Source organism: Bombina bombina, chromosome 6 (genome assembly GCF_027579735.1).
Source record: "Bombina bombina isolate aBomBom1 chromosome 6, aBomBom1.pri, whole genome shotgun sequence".
Lineage (NCBI taxonomy): Eukaryota > Metazoa > Chordata > Amphibia > Anura > Bombinatoridae > Bombina > Bombina bombina.
In genome coordinates, this window is record NC_069504.1 from 423,662,274 (window position 1) to 423,685,852 (window position 23,579).

Below are 23,579 nucleotides of genomic sequence, written 5' to 3' on the forward strand. Positions count from 1 at the left end.
TCGTCATGCTCTTCAGTATCTAAAACAGAGCAGTCGCGCTTACGCTGATAAGTGTTCATTTTGGCTAAAATGTTTTTGACAGAATTATCCATTACAGCCGTTAATTGTTGCATAGTAAGGAGTATTGGCGCGCTAGATGTACTAGGGGCCTCCTGAGTGGGCAAGACTCGTGTAGACGAAGGAGGGAATGATGCAGTACCATGCTTACTCCCCTCACTTGAGGAATCATCTTGGGCATCATTGTCATTGTCACATAAATCACATATATTTAAATGAATAGGAATTCTGGCTTCCCCACATTCAGAACACAGTCTATCTGGTAGTTCAGACATGTTAAACAGGCATAAACTTGATAACAAGTACAAAAAACGTTTTAAAATAAAACCGTTACTGTCACTTTAAATTTTAAACTGAACACACTTTATTACTGCAAATGCGAAAAAACATGAAGGAATTGTTCAAAATTTACCAAATTTTCACCACAGTGTCTTAAAGCCTTAAAAGTATTGCACACCAAATTTGGAAGCTTTAACCCTTAAAATAACGGAACCGGAGCCGTTTTGAACTTTAACCCCTTTACAGTCCCTGGTATCTGCTTTGCTGAGACCCAACCAAGCCCCAAGGGGAATACGATACCAAATGACGCCTTCAGAAAGTCTTTTCTAAGTATCAGAGCTCCTCTCACATGCAACTGCATGCCATGCCTCTCAAAAACAAGTGCGCAACACCGGCGCGAAAATGAGGCTCTGCCTATGCTTTGGGAAAGCCCCTAAAGAATAAGGTGTCTAAAACAGTGCCTGCCGATATTATTATATCAAAATACCCAGATAAAATGATTCCTCAAGGCTAAATATGTGTTAATAATCAATCGATTTAGCCCAAAAAAAGTCTACAGTCTTAATAAGCCCTTTTTGAAGCCCTTATTTACAATCGTAATAAACATGGCTTACCGGATCCCAGAGGGAAAATGACAGCTTCCAGCATTACATCGTCTTGTTAGAATGTGTCATACCTCAAGCAGCAAGAGACTGCTCACTGTTCCCCCAACTGAAGTTAATTGCTCTCAACAGTCCTGTGTGGAACAGCCATGGATTTTAGTGACGGTTGCTAAAATCATTTTCCTCATACAAACAGAAATCTTCATCTCTTTTCTGTTTCTGAGTAAATAGTACATACCAGCACTATTTCAAAATAACAAACTCTTGATTGAATAATAAAAACTACAGTTAAACACTAAAAAACTCTAAGCCATCTCCGTGGAGATGTTGCCTGTACAACGGCAAAGAGAATGACTGGGGTAGGCGGAGCCTAGGAGGGATCATGTGACCAGCTTTGCTGGGCTCTTTGCCATTTCCTGTTGGGGAAGAGAATATCCCACAAGTAAGGATGACGCCGTGGACCGGACACACCTATGTTGGAGAAACAACATTTAAACAAAATATCCAATATAGCAGTTTCAGGAATGGGAAAAATGCTTATGCTAAATTAAGATGCAGGAAAATAAGCATCATAGCTCTTAAAAATATAAAGAGAACCAGAAGCATTAAAGGAAGAGGGGTTATACATTTAAAAAAAAATTGGCGCCAAGTATGACGCATGACGCAAATGGAAGTGAAAAAAATTTGGGCGCCAAAGCTAACACCAGGAAATGACGCAACTTGCATCATAACAAGCACGACTTCATGCAAAAAGAACTAATGTCAAGAAAGACGCAGGAAATGACAAGCTTTGCATCACCAGAGACGCAGCTTTGCACACAAAAAAATTTTGCGCCAAAGAATGACGCCATAAAAAAAACAGCGTTTTGTGTCCTCGCGAGCCTAATGTGCCTGCGAAAATTTTGGAAAACAAAGTCAAATTGAAAGAACTGGAACATCAGGTAAAAAAAAAAAAAAAAATTCACATACATAATTTCCATACTGAAACTGATAGTCTGCAAAAAAGGGAAATATACATAGACCTGACTCATGGCAAATATAAGCAAACATATATATTTGAAACTTTACAATATAATATAAAGCGCCAAACATAGCTGAGAGTGTCTTAAAAGATGATACATACTTACCAGAAGACACCCATCCACATATAGCAGACAGCCAAACCAGTACTGAAAAATATCAGCAGAGGTAATGGTATAAGAGTATATCGTCGATCTGAAAAGGGAGGCAGACGATGAATCCCTGCGACCAATAACAGAGAGCCTTTGAATAGATTTCCCATAGGTGAAACCATAAAATAAATAGGCAATACACCCTTCACATCCCTCTGACAAACACTGTACTCTGAAAGGAATTGGGCTTCAGAATGCTTAGAAGCGCCTATAATAGAAGAAATCAAGGACAACTTACTTCACCACCTCTATAGGAGGCAAAGTTTGTAAAAATAAGGTATGAGTGTGGTGGGAGGTGTATTTATAAGCATTTTGAGGTTCGGGAAACTTTGCACCCTCCTGGTAGGAATGTATATCCCATACGTGACTAGCTCATGGACTCTTGCCACTTACATGAAAGAAAGCTTGTGTCTGGAAGTTGCACAGTAATTCTTACAAACTGTAAATTATATCTCAATCGCAAACTTGATTAATATTTTCATATGCTTTGAAATAACTGCTTTACATGTCAACTGAGAGAGATTACTTTTTTAACTACTAGGCATATTTTGATGTGGTCTCTACATATTTTTAACAAAAAGCAATTGTACTCCAAAACGTTTTTGCAACCAAGGAGCCAGATTATGTCCGATTTATCATTTTATCAGGAGCAAACTCTAATCATGATATGCAGACACAGTTCATTCAAACTATATTTTTGTGCCACTGATTGGAAAAACAGGAACATTTTAAATATCAATTGAGGCAACACAGTGGTTTAATGAGGAAGGGTTCGCCTGTTTGTAAAGCATTTATATGTTTTTAGAGGACATTTTTCTAATAATAAATATTAATGGTTCAGAAAACTCCACAACAAAAGTATGATGTAGGTACAGTATTTTACGAATTGATCATACATACACAGCCAAAATTATTTTACTCTGCATGTCCCTTAAACTTAATGTAGATGTGGTGACATAGAATTTCAAGAGATTTGTGTAATTATATTATTATTATAATTATTATCATTTATTAGTAGAGCGCCAACAGATTGTTTAGTGCTATAAACATAGGTCTAATATTCAAGGTAGTATTTATGGGAGAAAAATGGGTAGAGGACCCTGTCAAAAGTTGTAAATCAGTTCTCATGAAGGTGATCTACAAACCAGTTGCGCTCAAAGGCTTACATGCTAAAGGGGTTCAGGGGATGAAAAAAACAGAATTTATGCTTACCTGATAAATTACTTTCTCTTGCGGTGTATCCAGTCCACGGATTCATCCTTTACTTGTGGGATATTCTCATTCCCTACAGGAAGTGGCAAAGAGAGCACACAGCAGAGCTGTCCATATAGCTCCCCCTCTAGCTCCACCCCCCAGTCATTCGACCAAAGGTTAGGAAGAAAAAGGAGAAACCATAGGGTGCAGTGGTGACTGCAGTTTAAACAAAAAAAATTTACCTGACTTAAATGCCAGGGCGGACGATGGACTGGATACACCGCAAGAGAAAGTAATTTATCAGGTAAGCATAAATTCTGTTTTCTCTTGCAAGGTGTATCCAGTCCACGGATTCATCCTTTACTTGTGGGATACCAATACCAAAGCTTTAGGACACGGATGAAGGGAGGGAACAAGACAGGTACCTTAAACGGAAGGCACCACTGCTTGCAAAACCTTTCTCCCAAAAATAGCCTTCGAAGAAGCAAAAGTATCGAATTTGTAAAATTTGGCAAAAGTATGCAGTGAAGACCAAGTCGCTGCCTTACTTATTTTTGAAAGCCCATGTGGAAGCCACTGCTCTGGTAGAATGAGCAGTAATTATTTCAGGAGGCTGCTAGCCAGCAGTCTCATAGGCCAAAAGGATGATGCTTTTCAGCCAAAAGGAAAGAGAGGTAGCAGTCGCTTTCTGACCTCTCCTCTTACCAGAATAGATAACAAACAAGGAAGATGTTTGTCTGAAATCCTTAGTTGCTTGTAAATAGAACTTTAAAGCATGAACTACATCAAGATTGTGTAAAAGACGTTCCTTCTTCGAAGATGGATTAGGACACAGAGAAGGAACAACTATTTCCTGGTTAATATTCTTGTTAGAAACAACTTTAGGAAGAAAACCAGGCTTGGTACGCAAAACTACCTTATCTGCGTGGAACACCAGGTAAGGTGAATCACACTGTAAGGCAGATTATTCTGAAACTCTTCGAGCAGAAGAGATAGCTACCAAAAACAAAACTTTCCAAGATAACAATTTAATGTCTATGGAATGTAAAGGTTCAAACGGAACCCCTTGAAGAACTAAAAGAACTAGATTCAAACTCCATGGCGGAGCCACAGTTTTATAAACAGGCTTGATTCTGACTAAAGCCTGCGCAAACGCTTGAACGTCTTGTACCTCTGCCAGACGCTTGTGTAACAGGATAGACAAAGCAGATATTTGTCCTTTTAAGGAACTAGCTGACAATCCTTTCTCCAATCCTTCTTGTAGAAAGGACAATATCCTGGGAATCCTAATCTTACTCCATGAGTAACCCTTGGATTCACACCAACAAAGATATTTCCGCCATATCTTATGGTAGATTTTCCTGGTGACAGGCTTTCTAGCCTGAATAAGAGTATCTATAACGGACTCAGAGAACCCACGCTTTGATAGAACTAAGCGTTCAATCTCCAAGCAGTCAGACGTAGAGAAACTAGATTTGGATGCTTGAACGGACCCTGTATTAGAAGATCCTGCCTCATTGGCAGTGTCCATGGTGGGACAGATGACATGTCCACTAGGTCTGCATACCAAGTCCTGTGTGGCCACGCAGGCGCTATCAGAATCACTGAAGCCTTCTCCTGATTGATTCTGGCGACCAGACGCGGGAGGAGAGGAAACGGTGGAAAAACATACGCCAGATTGAAGGACCAAGGCGCTGCTAGAGCATCTATCAATACCGCCTTGGGGTCCCGGGACCTGGACCCGTAGAGAGGAAATATGGCATTCTGACGAGACGCCATCAGATCCAATTCTGGAATGCCCCATAGCTGAGTCAGCTGGGCAAATACCTCCGGGTGGAGTTCCCACTCCCCCGGGTGAAAAGTCTGACGACTTAGAAAATCCGCCTCCCAGTTGTCTACTCCTGGGATGTGAATTGCTGAGAGATGGCAGGAGTGATCCTCCGCCCACCTGATTATTTTGGTTACTTCCGTCATCGCTAGGGAACTCTTTGTTACCCCCTGATGATTGACGTAAGCTACAGTCGTGATGTTGTCCGACTGAAATCTGATGAATTTGGCCGCAGTTAGTTGAGGCCATGCCTGAAGAGCGTTGAATATCGCCCTCAGTTCCAGAATGTTTATCGGGAGAAGTGTTTCTTCCCGAGACCATAAGCCCTGAGCTTTCAGGGAGTCCCAGACCGCACCCCAGCCTAACAGACTGGCGTTGGTCGTTACAATGACCCACTCTGGCCTGCGGAAACATATTCCCTGAGACAGGTGGTCCTGAGACAACCACCAGAGAAGAGAATCTCTGGTCTCCTGGTCCAACTGAATTTGAGGAGACAAATCTGCATAATCCCCATTCCACTGTTTGAGCATGCATACAGGGAGTGCAGAATTATTAGGCAAATGAGTATTTTGACCACATCATCCTCTTTATGCATGTTGTCTTACTCCAAGCTGTATAGGCTTGAAAGCCTACTACCAATTAAGCATATTAGGTGATGTGCATCTCTGTAATGAGAAGGGGTGTGGTCTAATGACATCAACACCCTATATCAGGTGTGCATAATTATTAGGCAACTTCCTTTCCTTTGGCAAAATGGGTCAAAAGAAGGACTTGACAGGCTCAGAAAAGTCAAAAATAGTGAGATATCTTGCAGAGAGATACAGCACTCTTAAAATTGCAAAGCTTCTGAAGCGTGATCATCGAACAATCAAGCGTTTCATTCAAAATAGTCAACAGGGTCGCAAGAAGCGTGTGGAAAAACCAAGGCGCAAAATAACTGCCCATGAACTGAGAAAAGTCAAGCGTGCAGCTGCCAAGATGCCACTTGCCACCAGTTTGGCCATATTTCAGAGCTGCAACATCACTGGAGTGCCCAAAAGCACAAGGTGTGCAATACTCAGAGACATGGCCAAGGTAAGAAAGCCTGAAAGATGACCACCACTGAACAAGACACACAAGCTGAAACGTCAAGACTGGGCCAAGAAATATCTCAAGACTGATTTTTCTAAGGTTTTATGGACTGATGAAATGAGAGTGAGTCTTGATGGGCCAGATGGATGGGCCCGTGGCTGGATTGGTAAAGGGCAGAGAGCTCCAGTCCGACTCAGACGCCAGCAAGGTGGAGGTGGAGTACTGGTTTGGGCTGGTATCATCAAAGATGAGCTTGTGGGGCCTTTTCGGGTTGAGGATGGAGTCAAGCTCAACTCCCAGTCCTACTGCCAGTGTCTGGAAGACACCTTCTTCAAGCAGTGGTACAGGAAGAAGTCTGCATCCTTCAAGAAAAACCTGATTTTCATGCAGGACAATGCTCCATCATGCAGGACAATGCTGAAATGGGTATATATTTGTTTTTTGTTAAGTTGTCTAATAATTATGCACAGTAAAAGTCACCTGCACACATAGATATCCCCCTAAAATAGCTATAACTAAAAACAAACTAAAAACTACTTCCAAAACTATTCAGCTTTGATATTAATGAGTTTTTTGGGTTCATTGAGAACATGGTTGTTGTTGTTCAATAATAAAATTAATCCTCAAAAATACAACTTGCCTATGTCCATTGCCGCTACCATTAATCCGATTGTCTCCATGCACTGAGCCACAGATGGCCGTGGAATGGAATGAAGAACTCGGCAAGTATTTAAGAGTTTTAATTTTCTGACCTCCGTCAGAAAAATTTTCATTTCTACCGAGTCTATTAGAGTCCCTAGGAAGGGAACCCTTGTGAGAGGGGAAAGAGAACTCTTTTTGATGTTCACCTTCCACCCGTGAGACCTCAGAAAGGCCAGTACAATCTCCGTGTGAGACTTGGATCTTTGGAAAGACGGCCGCCTGAAGTAAAATGTCGTCTAGGTAAGGCGCCACTGCTATGTCCCGCGGTCTTAGCACCGCCAGAAGGGACCCTAGCACCTTTGTGAAAATTCTGGGAGCAGTGGCTAAGCCGAAAGGAAGAGCCACAAACTGGTAATGCTTGTCCAGAAAGGCGAACCTGAGAAACTGGTGATGATCTTTGTGGATAGGAATGTGTAGGTATGCATCCTTTAAATCCACGGTAGTCATATATTGACCTTCCTGGATCATTGGTAAGATTGTCCGAATGGTCTCCATTTTGAATGATGGGACTCTGAGGAATCTGTTTAGAATTTTTAGATCCAGGATGGGTCTGAAAGTTCCCTCTTTTTTGGGAACCACAAACAGGTTTGAGTAAAAACCCAGCCCTTGTTCCACGATTGGAACTGGGTGGATCACTCCCATTGTATGTAGATCTCCTACACAGCGTAAAAACGCCTCTTTCTTTGTCTGATCTGTAGTCAGACGAGAAATGTGGAACCTCCCCCTTGGAGGAGAACCCTTGAATTCCAGAAGATATCCCTGGGATACAATATCTAACGCCCAAGGATTGTGTACATCTCTTGCCCAGGCCTGAGCGAAGAGAGAGAGTCTGCCCCCCACTAGATCCGGTCCCGGATCGGGGGCTACCCCTTCATGCTGTCTTGTTGGCAGCTGCAGGCTTTTTGGCCTGTTTCCCCTTATTCCAGCCCTGGTAAGGTTTCCAAGTTGCCTTGGGCTGTGAAGCGTTACCCTCTTGCTTTGCAGCCGGAGAGGTTGAAGCGGGGCCGTTCCTGAAATTACGAAAGGAATGAAAATTAGCTTTGTTCTTTGTTTTAAAGGACTTGTCCTGAGGGAGAGCATGGCCTTTTCCCCCGGTGATTTCTGAAATAATCTCTTTTAATTCAGGCCCGAAGAGGGTCTTTCCTTTGAAAGGGATGTTCAAAAGCTTGGATTTAGACGACACATCGGCCGACCAAGACTTTAGCCATAGCGCCCTGCGCGCCAAAATGACGAAACCTGAATTTTTTGCCGCTAACTTAGCTATTTGGAAAGCGGCGTCAGTGATAAAATAATTAGCTAGCTTTAGAGCCTTAATTCTATCCATAATTTCCTCATATGAGGTCTCCGTCTGGAGCGAGTCTTCCAGCGCCTCAAACCAGAAAGCGGCTGTAGTAGTTACAGGAATAATGCAGGCAATAGGCTGGAGAAGAAAACCTTGTTGAACAAAAAATTTCTTAAGTAAACCCTCTAACTTCTTATCCATAGGGTCTTTGAAAGCACAACTGTCTTCAATTGGTATGGTTGTGCGTTTAGCAAGTGAAGAAACAGCCCCCTCCACCTTAGGGACCGTCTGCCACGAGTATCTGCCACAGGGTCAGATATGGGGAACATTTTCTTAAAAACAGGAGGGGGAACAAAGGGAACACCTGGTATATCCCACTCCCTAGAAACGATATCCGCAATCCTCTTAGGGACCGGAAACGCATCCGTGTAAACAGGGACCTCTAGGTACTTGTCCATTTTACACAATTTCTCTGGGATCACCAAAGGGTCGCAGTCATCCAGAGTAGCTAATACCTCCCTAAGCAAAACGCGGAGGTGTTCTAGTTTAAATTTAAAAGCCAATGTATCTGAATCTGTCTGAGGAGGAACCCTTCCTGAATCAGTGACTTCTCCCTCAGACATCAAATCCCTCGCTCCCACTTCAGAGCGTTGTGAGGGTATATCGGATACGGCTACCAAAGCGTCAGAATGCTCATAATCTGTTCTTAAAACTGAGCTATCACGCTTTGCAGGTAACACGGGCAGTTTAGATAAGAAAGCTGTAAGAGAATTATCCATGACTGCCGCTAAGTCTTGTAATGTAAAAGGGTTAGACGCACTAGAGGTACTAGGCGTCGCTTGCGCGGGCGTAACTGGTTGTGACACTTGGGGAGAGGCAGACGGGCTACCCTCGTTACCTTCAGTCTGAGAATCATCTTGGGCCACATTTTTAAGTGCAACAATATGATCTTTAAAGTGTATAGACATATCAGTACAAGTGGGACACATTCTGAGAGGGGGTTCCACCATGGCTTCTAAACACATTGAACAAGGATTTTCCTTAGTGTCAGACATGTTTAACAGACTAGTAGTATACACAAACAGGCTTGGAAATCACTTTAATCAAATAAAAAAACACAATTTGAAAAAACGTTACTGTGCCTTTAAGAGATAAAAAGAGCACACAATTTTACAAAACAGTGAAAAATGCAGCAATCCTTTTGAAATTTTCACAGTATGTACCTAAAGCCTTAATAAGATTGCACCACAAGTTGCAGAACGATTAACCCCTTAATGCCCAAACCGGAGCAGCCTAAAGCCAACACCCGGTTAAAATTACTACAGCACCTTGCCACAGCCTTGCTGTGGCCCTACCTGCCCTTAGGGATCAGATTTGGGGGAATATAGCTTCTTTAAGGCCCTCAAACAGCAGCAGGACCCTCCATGTGAAGCAGCATTAACTTCTCTGCAATTCTAAGTGCGCATCTAAGGCGCAAAATTAGGCCCCTCCCACTCTACTCCGGAGCTGTGAGGCCTACTAAATCACTCCTAAGTGACTAAAAAACAGCCATGTGGGTAATAACTCCAGAAAGAACCCAAAAGGGCTTTCAAAGTGTCTTGCAAAACGATTTTTCCTTAGCTAAACAATCGATTGCCCTGCATAAGTGTCAACCAGTATATTAGCCCTATTATGTAAGCATTCAATTCCTTACTAAGTCTGTGAACATAGCTTACCCTCCCCTCATGGGGATATTGTCAGTCTCTTCTAGCATTATCTCAGTCTTGTCTAGAAATAAATGACTGAACATACCTTATTGCAGATCACCCTGCAAACTGTTCCCCCCAACTGAAGTTTTCTGGTACTCCTCAGTCCTGTGTGGGAACAGCAGTGGATTTTAGTTACAACATGCTAAAATCATTTTCCTCTCAGCAGAAATCTTCATCACTTTTCTGCTAGAGGGGAAAATAGTACAAACCGGTACCATTTAAAATAACAAACTTTTGATTGAAGATAATAAAACTACAATTCTAACACCACATTCACTTTACCCTCCCGAGAGAGACCCTAGTGCTTAGAGCCAGCAAAGAGAATGACTGGGGGGTGAAGCTAGAGGGGGAGCTATATGGACAGCTCTGCTGTGTGCTCTCTTTGCCACTTCCTGTAGGGAATGAGAATATCCCACAAGTAAAGGATGAATCCGTGGAGTGGATACACCTTGCAAGAGAAAAGGAGAAGAACTAAGATAAGAAAATGTTAGTGCATATTGTATGCATCCCTGAACAGTAGAATCTTTAAGGAGCACTTGAAACTTTGAAAACTAGGGGAAAGTCTTGTAGAGTGAGTCAGAGAGTTCCACGAGATAGGGGCCTGTCTGGAGAAGCCCTGTAGACAGGAATGTGAAGAGGCAAAAAGAGAGGAGAAGAGGAGATGGTCATGAGCAGAGCAAAAGGGACAGGAGGGAGAGTATCTGGAGACGAGGACTGAGATATACAGGGTAGCAGTGTTAATGAGGGTCTTGAATGTCAGAATCAGAATTTGGTGTTTTATTCTGGAGGTTAGAGGAAGCAAGTGAAGGGATTGGCATAGAGGTATAGCAGATGAACAGCAACGTGCAAGGAAGATCAGCCTGGCAGAGACATTTATTATGGAATGTAAAGGAGATACACCACAGCTAGGAAGACCAGAGAGTATGGAGTTGCAATAGTCAAGATGGGAGATGAGAGAGTGGATTAAAAAAGTCGTTGTGTATTGTGTGAGGAAGTCGCAACATTTTGTAGATGTTTTTAAGGTGGAAATTGCAGGAATTGGCCAAATACTGCATGTGTATACCTCTAGAGCATTAACATTGCTAGAATTTATGAACCTTCAACAAAATTTGTATGTTACATGCCCACTATTTTATTACTGCAAAAGTAATTAATTTCCTCCAGTGGATGAATGCAGCAGTGGTAATAGTACATGTTAATTTTCCTTCTGCTCTGTTAGTCTGGTACCTACGTTTCTCCTGAACGTAAAGATATCCCTCCATAGTATAAGGACTCATTGCCTGGTGCTCATGGGGGTTTTCTTTCATCTTCTGCATCAAAGACTCCACTTCGGACCGAGTGCCCTCAAAACGATCCCGTGTCTGGAGATTTAAGATGTTATCAATATCAAATTAAACAGTTTTGCAGATGATTTAATAAAAGATACACACAATGTTATCTAACCAAAAAAAGCTGGTATAGCAGGTACATTACTGACCCAGTGCACAAGTTTGTATATTAATTTGGAGATCATATATGGACAATCATAAATAGAGGGGAATTAATGGATTTTCTGGTGGTTTTTTATATTTGTGTTTATATTTCACTGGATCAACATATTACCAGTGGACAAATAAAATACTTAGGTATATTGTAAAGCAAAAATTGCATGCAATAACAAATTATGCTTACCAGATAATTTCCTTTCCTTCTGTATGAGGAGAGTCCACGGCTTCATTCCTTACTTGTGGGAAATACAAAACCTGACCACCAGGAGGAGGCAAAGACACCCCAGCCAAATGCTTAAATACCTCCCCCACTTCCCTCATATCCCAGTCATTCTGCCAAGGGAACAAGGAACAGTAGGAGAAATATCAGGGTATAAATGGTGCCAGAAGAACAAAACAAAATTTAGGTCCGTCCTTCGGAGAATACGGGCGGGGGCCGTGGACTCTCCTCATACAAAGAAAAGGAAATTATCTGGTAAGCATAATTTATGTTTTCCTTCTTAATATGAGGAGAGTCCACGACTTTATTGTTTACTTGTGGGAAACATATACCCAAGCTCCAGAGGACACTGAATGAACCGGAGGGCAAAAAAGAAGGCGGACCCTATTCTGAGGGAAACACAGCCTGCAAAACCTCTGCCCCAAAAGCTGCTTCAGCCGAAGCAAAAATATCAAACTTGTAAAATTTAGAAAATGTATGTAAGGAGGACCAGGTAGCCGCCCTACAAATCTAATCCATAGAGGCCTCATTCTTGAAGGCCCAAGAGGAAGCCACAGCTCTAGTTGAATGAGCCTTAATTCTCTGAGGAGGCTCATATCCCGATGTCTCATAAACTAAGCGAATAATGCTCCTCAACCAAAAAGATAAGGAAGTGGACGAGGCCTTCTGCCCCCTATGCTTTCCAGAGTAGACAACAAACAAATAAGAAGTCTGTCTTAACTCTTTCGAAGCCTGAAGATAGAACTTCAAGTCCTGAACCACATCAAAATTATGAAGTAACCATTCCTTCGAAGAGGAAGGATTAGGACACAAGGAAGAAACCACAATCTCCTGATTGATGTTGCAATCAGAAACGACCTTAGGAAGAAAACCTAACCCAGTACGAATAACAACCTTATCAGCATGAAATACTACGTAAGGAGGCTCACTTTGCAAGGCAGAAAATTTCAGAGACTCTACGTGCCAAAGCAATAGCAAGTAGAAAAAGAACCTTCCAAAACAGTAATTTAATGTCAACTTCATGCATAGGCTCAAATGGAGCCTTCTGCAAAACTTTAAGAACAAGATGTAAACTCCAAGGAGGAGCATTAGGTCTAAACACAGGCCTGATTCTAGCTAGAGCCTGAACAAAAGACTGAACATTCGGAAGCTCAGCGAGCCTCTTGAGCAGTAAAAAAGCTCGGGCCGAAATCTGTCCCTTAAGGGAGCTAGCAGAAAGGCCCTTCTCCAGACCATCCTGGAGAAAGGAAATAATCCTGACCTTATGCCAGGGGAATCCACACTCTTCACACCAGAATAAGTAGGTCCTCCACACCTTATGATAGATGCGACGAGTAACCGGCTTACGAGCTTGAATGAGAGTATCAATAACTCTCTCAGAGAAGCCTCTCTTGGCTAGGACTAAGCGTTCAATCTCCACGCAGTCAGCCTCAGAGAATCTAGATTTTGATGAACAAAAGGACCTTGTTCCAGCAGATCCCTGCGACAAGGTAACTTCCATGGAGGAGATGAAGATATCCCCACTAGATACGCAAACCACATCCTTTGTGGCCACGATGAAGCAATCAGTATCACTGATGCCTGCTCCTGCTTGATGCAGGCCACTACTCGAAGAAGGAGAGGTAATGGCGGAAAAAGGTATATAAGACTGAACCTCCAAGGCACCACTAATGCATCTATTAGCTCCATCTGAGGATCCCTGGATCTTGACCCATACCTGGGTAGCTTGGTATTGAGACAAGATGCCATGAGATCTATCTCCGGAGTCCCGCACCTGTTGCATATCTCCGCAAACACCTCGGGATGAAGAGACCATTCTGCGGATGAAAGTATTGTCTGCTGAGAAAATCCGCTTCCCAGTTGTCCGCACCCGGAATGTGGATCACTGACAGTGAACAGTTGTGGGCCTCCGCCCACTCCAGAATCTGAGATACCTCCCTCATTGCTAGGGAGATCCTCGTTCCTCCCTGGTGGTTGATGTAAGCCACCGAGGTGATATTGTCTGATTGGAATCTGATAAATTGGGACGAACCCAGACAGGGCCAAGCCTTCAGAGCATTGAGGGTTGCTCGACGTTCCAAAATGTTGATCGGAAGAGAGCTCTCCTCCCAAGACCAAAGGCCCTGAGCCTTCTTGGCTACCCAAACTGCTCCCCATCCCGAGAGACTCGCATCTGTAGTCACAATCTCCCAGGATGGTCTTAAAAACAGGTGATCTGGACAGAGTCACCAAGAGAGTGATTCTCTTGACCGGTTGTCCAAAAAGATCTGTTGAGACAGATGCAAATGATTGCCGTTCCCCTGTCTCAGCATGCACAGCTGTAACGGTCTGAGACTCAACCTGGCAAAGGGAATTATGTCCATGCTGGACACCATGAGACCAATCACCTCCATACACTGTAACACAGAGGGCCTTGAGGAGGTCCGGAGGGCAAGACATGCCGAAGCCAGCTTGCAGCGACTCTGGTCTGAAAGAAATATCCTCATGACTAGTGAGTCAATTATAGTGATCAGGAATTCTACCCTGGCTTGGAATAAGAGAACACTTTTCTAAGTTTATCTTCCATCCATGGGATCGAAGAAGAGAGAGAAGAGATTCTGAATGTTCTTCCACTAGACAAAAGGATGGTGCTTGTACCAGGATATCGTCCAAATAAGGTGCTACTGCAATGCCCTGGGTTCTGGCTATGGCCAAGAGAGGCCACAGAACCTTTGTGAAAATGCTTGGGGCAGTAGCTAGGCCAAAACGGAAGAGCAATAAACTGGAAGTGCAGGTCCAAGAAGGCAAACCTTAGGAACTGAAAGTGTTCCCTGTGGATTGGGACATGAAGGTAAGCATCCTTCAGATCTATAGTGGTCATGAACTGTCTCTTCTAGACTAAGGGAAGGATAGACCTTATCGTCTCCATCTTGAACGAGGGGACGTTCAGAAACTTGTTTAAGCACTTTAAGTCCAGAATCATGCGGAAAGTTCCCTCCTTTTTTGGGACCACGAAAAGGTTTGAGTAGTATTCCAAGCCTCGTTTCTCTAAGGGAACCAAGACAATGACTACGAAGGAGGACAGATCCCAAACGCACCCCAGAAAGGCATCCCTCTTCTCTGGTTTTGATGACAGATTTGAGAGAAGGAATCTGCCCTTGGGTGGAACAGATTTTAACCTAATTCTGTAACCCTGAGCAATGACCTCCAGGACCCAAGGATCCTGCACATCCCTGAGCCAAGCTTCTAAGAAGAGCGAAAGTCTGCCCCCTACCTGAACCACAGATGGATCGGGGGTGACCCCTTCATGCTGATTTTGTCTGAGCAGGCTTCTTGTTCTGCTTGGACTTATTCGAGGACTGAGTCGGCTTCCAAGTCTTAGGTTGCTCGGTCTTAGCGGAGGATTGTTGGCGCTGGGATTTTTCAGAACGAAAGGAATGAAAATTATTAGGTTGTCCCTTAGATTTGTTCTTTTTATCTTGCGGTAGGAAGGCACCCTTGCCCCCTGTGACCGTGGAAATAATGGAGTCCAGGCCTGGACCAAACAAAATCTTGCCCTTTATGGAAGGGAAAGGAGTCTGGACTTGGAAGTCAAGTCCGCAGACTAGGACTTCAGCCACAGAGCCCAGCGGGCCTGAACAGAAAACCCAGCAGTTTTAGCATTTAAACGAATAATTTGCATATTCGCATCACAAATAAAAGAATTAGCGACCCTTAAAGCCTTAATTCTATCAAGAATAATATCGAGGTGACCTTCCACATCAAGGAATAACACCAGTAGGTAGCCGCTCCCGCAACAGGGGCAACTGCCGCTGCTGGTTGAAATAAATATCTCAAATGTTGAAACATCTTTCTTAACAGAGTTTCCATCCTTTTATCCATGGGCTCTTTGAACGACGAACTATTCTCCAGTGGGATAGTAGTGCGTTTTGCCAGCGTGGAAACAGCGCCATCCACCTTAGGGACGGAACCCCACAACTCCAATTGAAATTCCGGAACCGGGAACAGTTTTTTAAAGGCAGACGAAGGAGTGAAGGAAGAACCAATCCTCTCTCATTCGTTCTTAATAATGTTTGCCATCTTTACAGCAACAGCAAGTCTAAGGAACAACCCTGTTTTCGTAAACTCTATCCAGTTTAGGAATTAAAGGTTCTTCAGGCAGTTTGGCCTCTGGAACCTGTAAGGTAGCCAGAACTTCCTTTAAAAGAAAGCGCAAGTGCTCCATCCTAAAGCTAAAATCTGGTTCCTCCCAAATCGGATGCTTAGATGCAGCCCATTCAGACCCAGAAAGTTCACACTCTGAAGTATCAGTAAGAACTTCATCATCAGATAACTGTCCATCAGCTATAGCCAATAAACTGGATGATGACCCCTGGGAAGGATAGCAATATTTGACCTTGCGCTTAGCAGGGCGAGGTAAAGCACTAATGGCCGCAGACACTGCCGTTTGTAACTGCGCAGTGAAGTCTGGAGGTAAAAGGCCTCCTCCAGATGGAGGATCAGATGTGCTATGGGAAACTGCATGTGTATTAGGAGATGAGAGCAGGATGCGCACCTCACGGACGGGGACCCCTCAGAGGTGAAAGGCTCAGTGGTATCAAACATGTTAACCTTTTTTTTTACATAATCACTTTTTCTAGGCATGTGGAACATAATTGAGAGGGCGGGTATACCTTGGACCTCCTCACAATATAAACAGGCATTAGTCTTAGGTATAGAAGGAGTACCCCTCTAAAACGTCCGAGTCCTCCATAGCTAAGCTGTGCCTCTAAAGTAACCTGTATGTTCCAACCTGAGCCTATGAGCCTCAAAAAACATCTCACACATAACGCAGTATAATCAAATAAAAATGTATGAGATTAATCCCCACTGCTCAATAATCCCCCCTCAGGAGATATTAACCCTTGATTACATGCAGATAAAAGGAGCCACATTGTGACCCTGTCTTCTTGCGTTATCATGTGTGTATAAATAAATTTAACTATCTTACCGGAATCTGTGCCGTGGAACAGAAACACAGCCTCTCAAGTTTGACAGTCCTGCAGCATCGCTCCTGACAAGGAATTGAGTTATGGAAGCAGGCAGTGAAACTCGTCAATACTGATTGCTTAGGAGCTGTTAATACGAGTCTGGATAGGTTCGCAGAAATACTCTCCCTGCATCTTCAGACTCTAACTTTTGTCAATGCTCTTACTGAGAGGCTGACAAGGCTACTTAAAACTCCAGTCCCATTTCGAAGGGTAGATACCCTTCATAAGGAACTACTCCGAATCTTCTGACACTTCTCTACCAACCTCCTGTGATAGAAGGCAAAGAATGACTGGGATATGAGGGAAGTGGGGGAGGTATGTAAGCCTTTGGCTGGGGTGTCTTTGCCTCCTCCTGGTGGCCAGGATCTGTATTTCCCAAAAATAAGCAATGAAGCCGTGGACTCTCCTCAATCACTTGCTGCTCCCATGCTAGACTTCACCTATGTGTTTAAAATCAGGGTCACTAATGCATAAGTTAAATGTTCTAGTGGGTTAGATCATGCCATTTTTGCATTGCAATGTCCCTTTAACTATTTTCTGCATCAGAAGTATTTTTTGATATCTTAGTATCCAATGCAGGTTTTCTGATTTGTAACACCCAATACAAACAAAATGACACGAGAAATTTAAACTACTAAAGATATAATAAAAGCTATTCAACCTTAACGTGACCGTAAATCCAAGCGTATAACAAACGTTAGTATTTACCATCACCAAAACGAAACAATTTCTGTCATTGTTGCTAAAAAAAACAAACAACAGTGTTAAACTCGCTCTATCTATAATGCAAGTATATCGCTAACTCAGTGCCTCTGGCCACACACGGCACAGCACTTTCTTCAATGAGGTGATGTTTACACCTCTAAACCAATAGCTGTGTGTGTCAACTGACATCCTAGCATGGCTATTGGTTTAGAGGTGACAACGCCACATCATTGGAGGAGAATACTGTGCCGTGGGCGGCCAGAGGTGCTGAGTTACAGATAGGGTGAGTTTAACACAGTTTTTTAGGAAATGATGACAGAAACTAATGTTTATTTTTAGTGATGGTAAATCCTAGCGTTATGCACTTGGATTTACCATCACTTTAAGGTGATTTAAAAGTACTTGCAGTTGTTAAAATGTGCGCCACCTTGCACTTTTCAAGTTAAATTACAATTCTGAAACTGAATTTAATCCACAACTGTATTGTAAGCATTGCAAATGATGGTATGTTAGAGCTCAAAGGGACAGTAATCACCTTGTAATGATATTTTGTGTTGTGTTGCGATAGAATAATATCTTTAAAACAAACTAGCATCTTTTTTACTGTAATTATTTTCCAATAGCCAAACTCCACCCACCTTATTTGTAGGAGTCAATCTGGGCTTTATTCTACAGACAACAAGGTTAGTCACGGTCACAAAGTTAGTTTAACGTGCATTGTTGATATCTGATAAAACTAATAAGCTGCAGAGTTAGCCTTGAGAAAAGTCAGCAGGGTGTATTTCAAATTCTGAGAATTAGAAATTGCTCAATTTTCATAACTAAATTATATGAAAAGGGGGCAAAATAATGAATATATATTGTAAAGTTGTTTCATTACACATAACTAAACGTGTAATATATATGTGTGTATGTTTGTGTGTGTGTGTGTGTGTGTGTCTACACACCCACACACATCTTTAAAGGGACATAGAAGTAAAAGACTAAATTCTGGTGGATGCATTAAAAAAATATTGAATTCATTTTTAAAATCCTCTTTTTCTCATAAAGCGTACCCCTCATTCTCTGGCTCATTAATGCTAGTCAGGCACAGTTTGTTAGGCATCAGGAGCATACATATTGCACACCTGGTGACTGCCTAAACAGATGATTTTGCGCATCAGTTTTCTCTTTTTTTCTTAATGTGCTGAACTATACATAGAGACAAGGTAAGGAAAGACAGAATTATAGGGTCCTGCTGTTTAGAGTTTGCACATGATGTTATGTCGTGTTGTTTATGACTCATACAGACAAGATGGTGGCACTGTGCAACACCATCTCACATCAGAAGAGTTAATGAGCACAATCAGCTAAAGTTAATTCATGTGCAAAGAAGCCAATAGTAACACTGAAGAAGGAATGGATGGAGAGGCCACAGGCAGATAAAGACCAATCTGAGTCTAGGAATGATGACTGGCTGGCAGCATTTTGTAACTTTGGTAATGCATGTAAGCACATGATGGATTTTTAATAGCAATGTACAAATGTGAAAAAAATGTATCCATTACTTACACGGTACCTTTCTTTCATGTCTATTTAACGGGACAGAAAACACGATGAGATTTGAATATAAAATGTTATAAAACAACTGTAATTACTTTCATTAATGATTTTGACCCCGTCTCGTGTAAATTAACTCTGAAAATGAGGAGTTTGTAACTATGAGGGATGGAAATGAACACTGCAGACTTCAAGGCTAAATCTTGCTACGCATATTTTCCTAATTGGCTTTAACAAATCTTATAATTACAAGGCGTTTCCTATTCCTTTAAAGGACCATTAAATACAGTGTAATCACATAAAGAACAAATGCACAACAAAAAGTCAATAACACAACTTCAATTATCCCCGCCCCTGTATCATGTGACAGCTATCATCCAATCACAAACATATATATATATATATATATATATATATCCTATATTATAAAAGGCCAAGTGTTTGTCTGAAGCCGTCATGCGCAGTAGAGACAAACACTTGGCCTTGAGATAGGGAGCGCGAGGTACACAGCATACAAGCAGCTGTGAGATAGGGAGCGCGAGCTACTCAACAGCTGTGAGGTCTGCTGCGTGAGAAGCGGCAACGCGCTCCCCAGACCTCACAGCTGTTTGTGGCCGACGGGAGCGTCGCGAGGGGCGTGGCCGGGCGTCGCGAGGGGCGTGGCCAGGCGTCGCGAGGGGCGTGGCCAGGCGTCGCGAGGGGCGTGGCCAGGCGTCGCGAGGGGCGTGGCCAGGCGTCGCGAGGGGCGTGGTCGGGTGGGTGTTGCCGCGATGGGGCGTGGCCGGGCGGGGTCCCGCGAAGACAGAGCCAGAGAGGGAGCAGGAGGTGAGCCAAAGAGAAGGGGGGGGGAGCCAAAGAGAAGGGGGGGGGGAGAGAGCCAAAGAGAAGGGGGGGGAGAGAGCCAAAGAGAAGGGGGGGGGGAGAGAGCCAAAGAGAAGGGGGGGGGGGGAGAGCCAAAGAGAAGGGGGGGGGGGGAGAGAGCCAAAGAGAAGGGGGGGGGAGAGAGCCAAAGAGAAGGGGGGGCAGAGAGCCAAAGAGAAGGGGGGGGCAGAGAGCCAAAGAGAAGGGGGGGGAGAGAGCCAAAGAGAAGGGGGGGGGGGAGAGAGCCAAAGAGAAGGGGGGGGAGAGAGCCAAAGAGAAGGGGGGGGAGAGCCAAAGAGAAGGGGGGGGGGGGAGAGAGCCAAAGAGAAGGGGGGGGAGAGAGCCAAAGAGAAGGGGGAAGAGAGCCAAAGAGAAGGGGGGGAGAGCCAAAGAGGGGGGAGAGAGAGAGCCAAAGAGGAAAAAGAGCCAAAAAGGAGAGAGAGCCAAAGAGGGGGGAGAGAGAGCCAAAGAGGGGGGAGAGAGAGCCAAAGAGGGGGGAGAGAGAGAGCCAAAGAGGGGGGAGAGAGAGCCAAAGAGGGGGGGGGGGGAGAGAGCCAAAGAGGGGGGGGGGGGAGAGAGCCAAAGGGGGGGGAGAGAGCTAAAGGGGGGGGGGAGAGAGCTAAAGGGGGGGAGAGCCAAAGAGGGGGGAGAGAGAGAGCCAAAGAGGAAAGAGAGCCAAAGAGGAGAGCAAAAGAGGGGAGAGAGACAAAGAGGGGGGAGAGAGAGCCAAAGAGGGGGGGCAGAGCCAAAGAGGGGGGGGGAGAGCCAAAGAGGGGGGGGAGAGAGCGAAAGAGGGGGGGAGAGAGCGAAAGAGGGGGGGGAGAGCGCCAAAGAGGGGGGAGAGAACAAAAGAGGGGGGAGAGAGCCAAAGAGGGGAGGGGAGAGCCAAAGAGGGGAGGGGAGAGCAAAAGAGGGGGGGGAGAGCCAAAGAGGAGAGAGAGCCAAAGAGGAGAGAGAGCCAAAGAGGGGGGAGAGAGAGCCAAAGAGGGGGGAGAGAGAGCCAAAGGGGGGGGGGGGGAGAGAGCCAAAGGGGGGGGAGCCAAAGAGGGGGGAGAGAGCCAAAGAGGAGAGAGAGCAAAAGAGGGGAGAGAGCCAAAGAGGGGGGGGGGGAGAGCCAAAGAGGGGGGGGAGCCAAAGAGGGGGGAGAAGAGCCAAAGGGGGGGGAGAGCCAAAGAGGGGGGAGAGCCAAAGAGGGGGGAGAGCCAAAGAGGGGGGAGAGAAAGAAAAAGAAAGGATGGAGAGAGCCAAAGAGGGGAGAGAGAGAACAAAGGAGAGGGGGGAGAGAAAGCAAAAGAGAGGGGGAAAGAAAGCAAAAGAGAGGGGGGAAGAGAGAGCAAAAGAGAGGGGGGAGAGAGCAAGGGGTGGGACCGCTGTTCTGAAAAAAATGGCCCGTGTACACGGGCTTTAGTACTAGTATATATATATATATATATATATATATATATATAAATAAATAAAAAGTGCACATTTTGATACTGTAAGTTGCTTAAAATTGCACACTCTATCTCAATAATTTAATTTACTTTTACCTTAGTGTCCCTTTAATCCCTAGACAATGTTAGGAATTCCCATGCCTTCCTGAAAACACTGTGCCCTTAACGACATTAAAACACCATGAAATGTCCTAACTTCTGTGTCCCTCCTGCGTCCCCTGTAATATTTATTCACTTGGATCCGACATAGCAACTTGCCTAGAAACGTAGGCAGTCCCCCAGGAGCCAACTAGCGCTGTTGGAGCCACGTGATTGCAGTGACAAGCAAATCACTGTTACCATGTGACAGCCTGTCTGCACTCCCTTTACCTCTCTCTTTCCTCTGTGTGTGATCTGAGGCCAGACAGGCAGAGAGATCACTCCCACAAAATGCACAGTTTATATACATTTCTAAATTAGAAAACCTTTAGTGAAAAAAATAACCCTTTAGTTGCTGATCAAAGTGTTATTCCTGTGATCACTGATGAGTAAGTGGGAATTGGGGATGGATGTGGAAATTGGTGGGTGGGTTAATGGAATTAGTATTAGGTAGGAGTAAAAATAATAATATTAATCCTTACAGTGCTGTTTAGATCAATGTGTTAAATGTATGAAAACTGAAATGGGTAAGCTCCATATTTGGCCCTGTAACCCTATAAAACCTGTACATGGGGGGTATTCCTGTACTTGTGGGACATTGCAGAATACAAATATGAGTGTTTAAGCACTAAAACCAGAGTTATGTTATTCACAATAAAAAAAAAAATGTGTGTGTGTTTGAAAAAAAAATAACATTTCTTAATTTCTCACACTTAAGTTTTATTCATATTAAATTATAGTTTATATATAAATATTTGATGTCAAAAGAAAGCCCTATATGTCCTCTAAAAAATTATATATAATAAGTGTGGGTGCACTTAATGTGAAAGAGGTAAATTATGGTTGAACAAACATAGCTCAAATTCTAGGTTTTGATTACTTTCATATTTAAGAATTGTCTCAGTTCTTAAAGGGTTAATGATTAAATAAAAAAAAAATCAAACCAACATTATGGTTGTAATAGGTAAGAAAATGAGAGTAAATTTGGTTTGGAGATTATTCCATGAACCCAAACATATTACATACCACATCCAGCACTTAAGGATATAAAAGCCAGTTTTTTCCATTACTTACATTCTGAATGCTGATTGTCAGTTGTGTTTTAAAATCACTGAAGTCTTTTGCCAACTCATAGCCATGATGATAAAATGTGAAAAGCCCTTGGAGGAAGGCGAGAAGCTGGAAAAAAACATAAAACGTTTAGCTGAAAATCATAGATTTCCTCTAGTCAGTTTAAACTGCACTTTTTTTCTCAACAGAAAATCTATTTCTATGTTAGATTATTTTATGTAAGGGAACTGTTAAATACAGCTATATACACATAGAGGACTATCTTCAGCTCCCTAAAACCATGATTCAGTCTTATATAAATGAGTTTCTTTATCTGAAAGGCACTTCACAATGTAATCAGCTCATTTTTGGTGTGGACATTTTTGAAAAGCGTATGCAGTCCTCCCAAACAAAAAAAAAAAAAAATTTCATGATTCAGATAGAGCATACAATTTTGAACAACATTCTAATTTAATTCTGTTATTTTTAGTTTTGCTTTATTTTCTTTATATCCTTTGTTGAAGGAGCTAGCTGAACACATTGGTAAGCCAATGAAATCAGGCATATATGTGCAGCCACCACCATCTAGTGTCCAGCTCCTGAACCTACCTAGGTATGCTTTTAAACAAAGGATACCAAAAGAACAAAGTAAATGAGATAATAGAAGGAAAAACTGGAAAATTGTTTACAATTGTATGCTCTGTCTAAACCATGAAAGAACATTGTAGGCTTTCAAATCCATTTAAAGGGACATTGTAAAGCAAAAATAGCAAGCAATATTATATTAGAGCATGCCATATTGGCATTTAACCCTTATGACCCATAGGCATCATAGTTTCTGAGCAGGACATGTTCAGTCAGCCAGTCACGATCTGACAGTCAACTGCTGTCCCTATTTCAGAGGGATAGTCCCCGATTCTGGGCAATATCCCACTGACCCTCTGAGACAATCATATTACGACCTCCTAAATATGTGGAAGTATGTGAATGTAATGTAATTCATAAGAATTCTACATCTGCTGATACAATCAGTTAATAGGATCAATTAAGTTATCTGAGCAATGTAAATGATTGCTATTCATTTCTAAATCACATGTGTAATTGGTAGCACTGAACTAAGGGTCCCAGTAAGACATAAGAAAAACTATACAAGAGTCCTGCTCTGCACAGTTTGCAGTCTAGTTGTGAAGAGGATATTGTAT

The 23,579-nt window shown here is 43.2% G+C and overlaps 1 protein-coding gene across 2 annotated transcripts in view; it reads right to left on the reverse strand.

The window, feature by feature from the left end:
* ARHGAP26 (Rho GTPase activating protein 26) overlaps positions 1-23,579 on the reverse strand; it is a 1,495,203-nt gene that overhangs the window by 1,030,994 nt on the left and 440,630 nt on the right. For both annotated transcript variants that reach the window (XM_053717161.1, XM_053717160.1), the window contains exons 7-8: positions 22,402-22,506; positions 11,167-11,296 (exon numbers count right to left, since the gene is read on the reverse strand). In XM_053717161.1, coding sequence (XP_053573136.1) covers positions 11,167-11,296; positions 22,402-22,506 — 235 coding nt within the window. The remainder of the gene's footprint in view (positions 1-11,166; positions 11,297-22,401; positions 22,507-23,579) is intronic.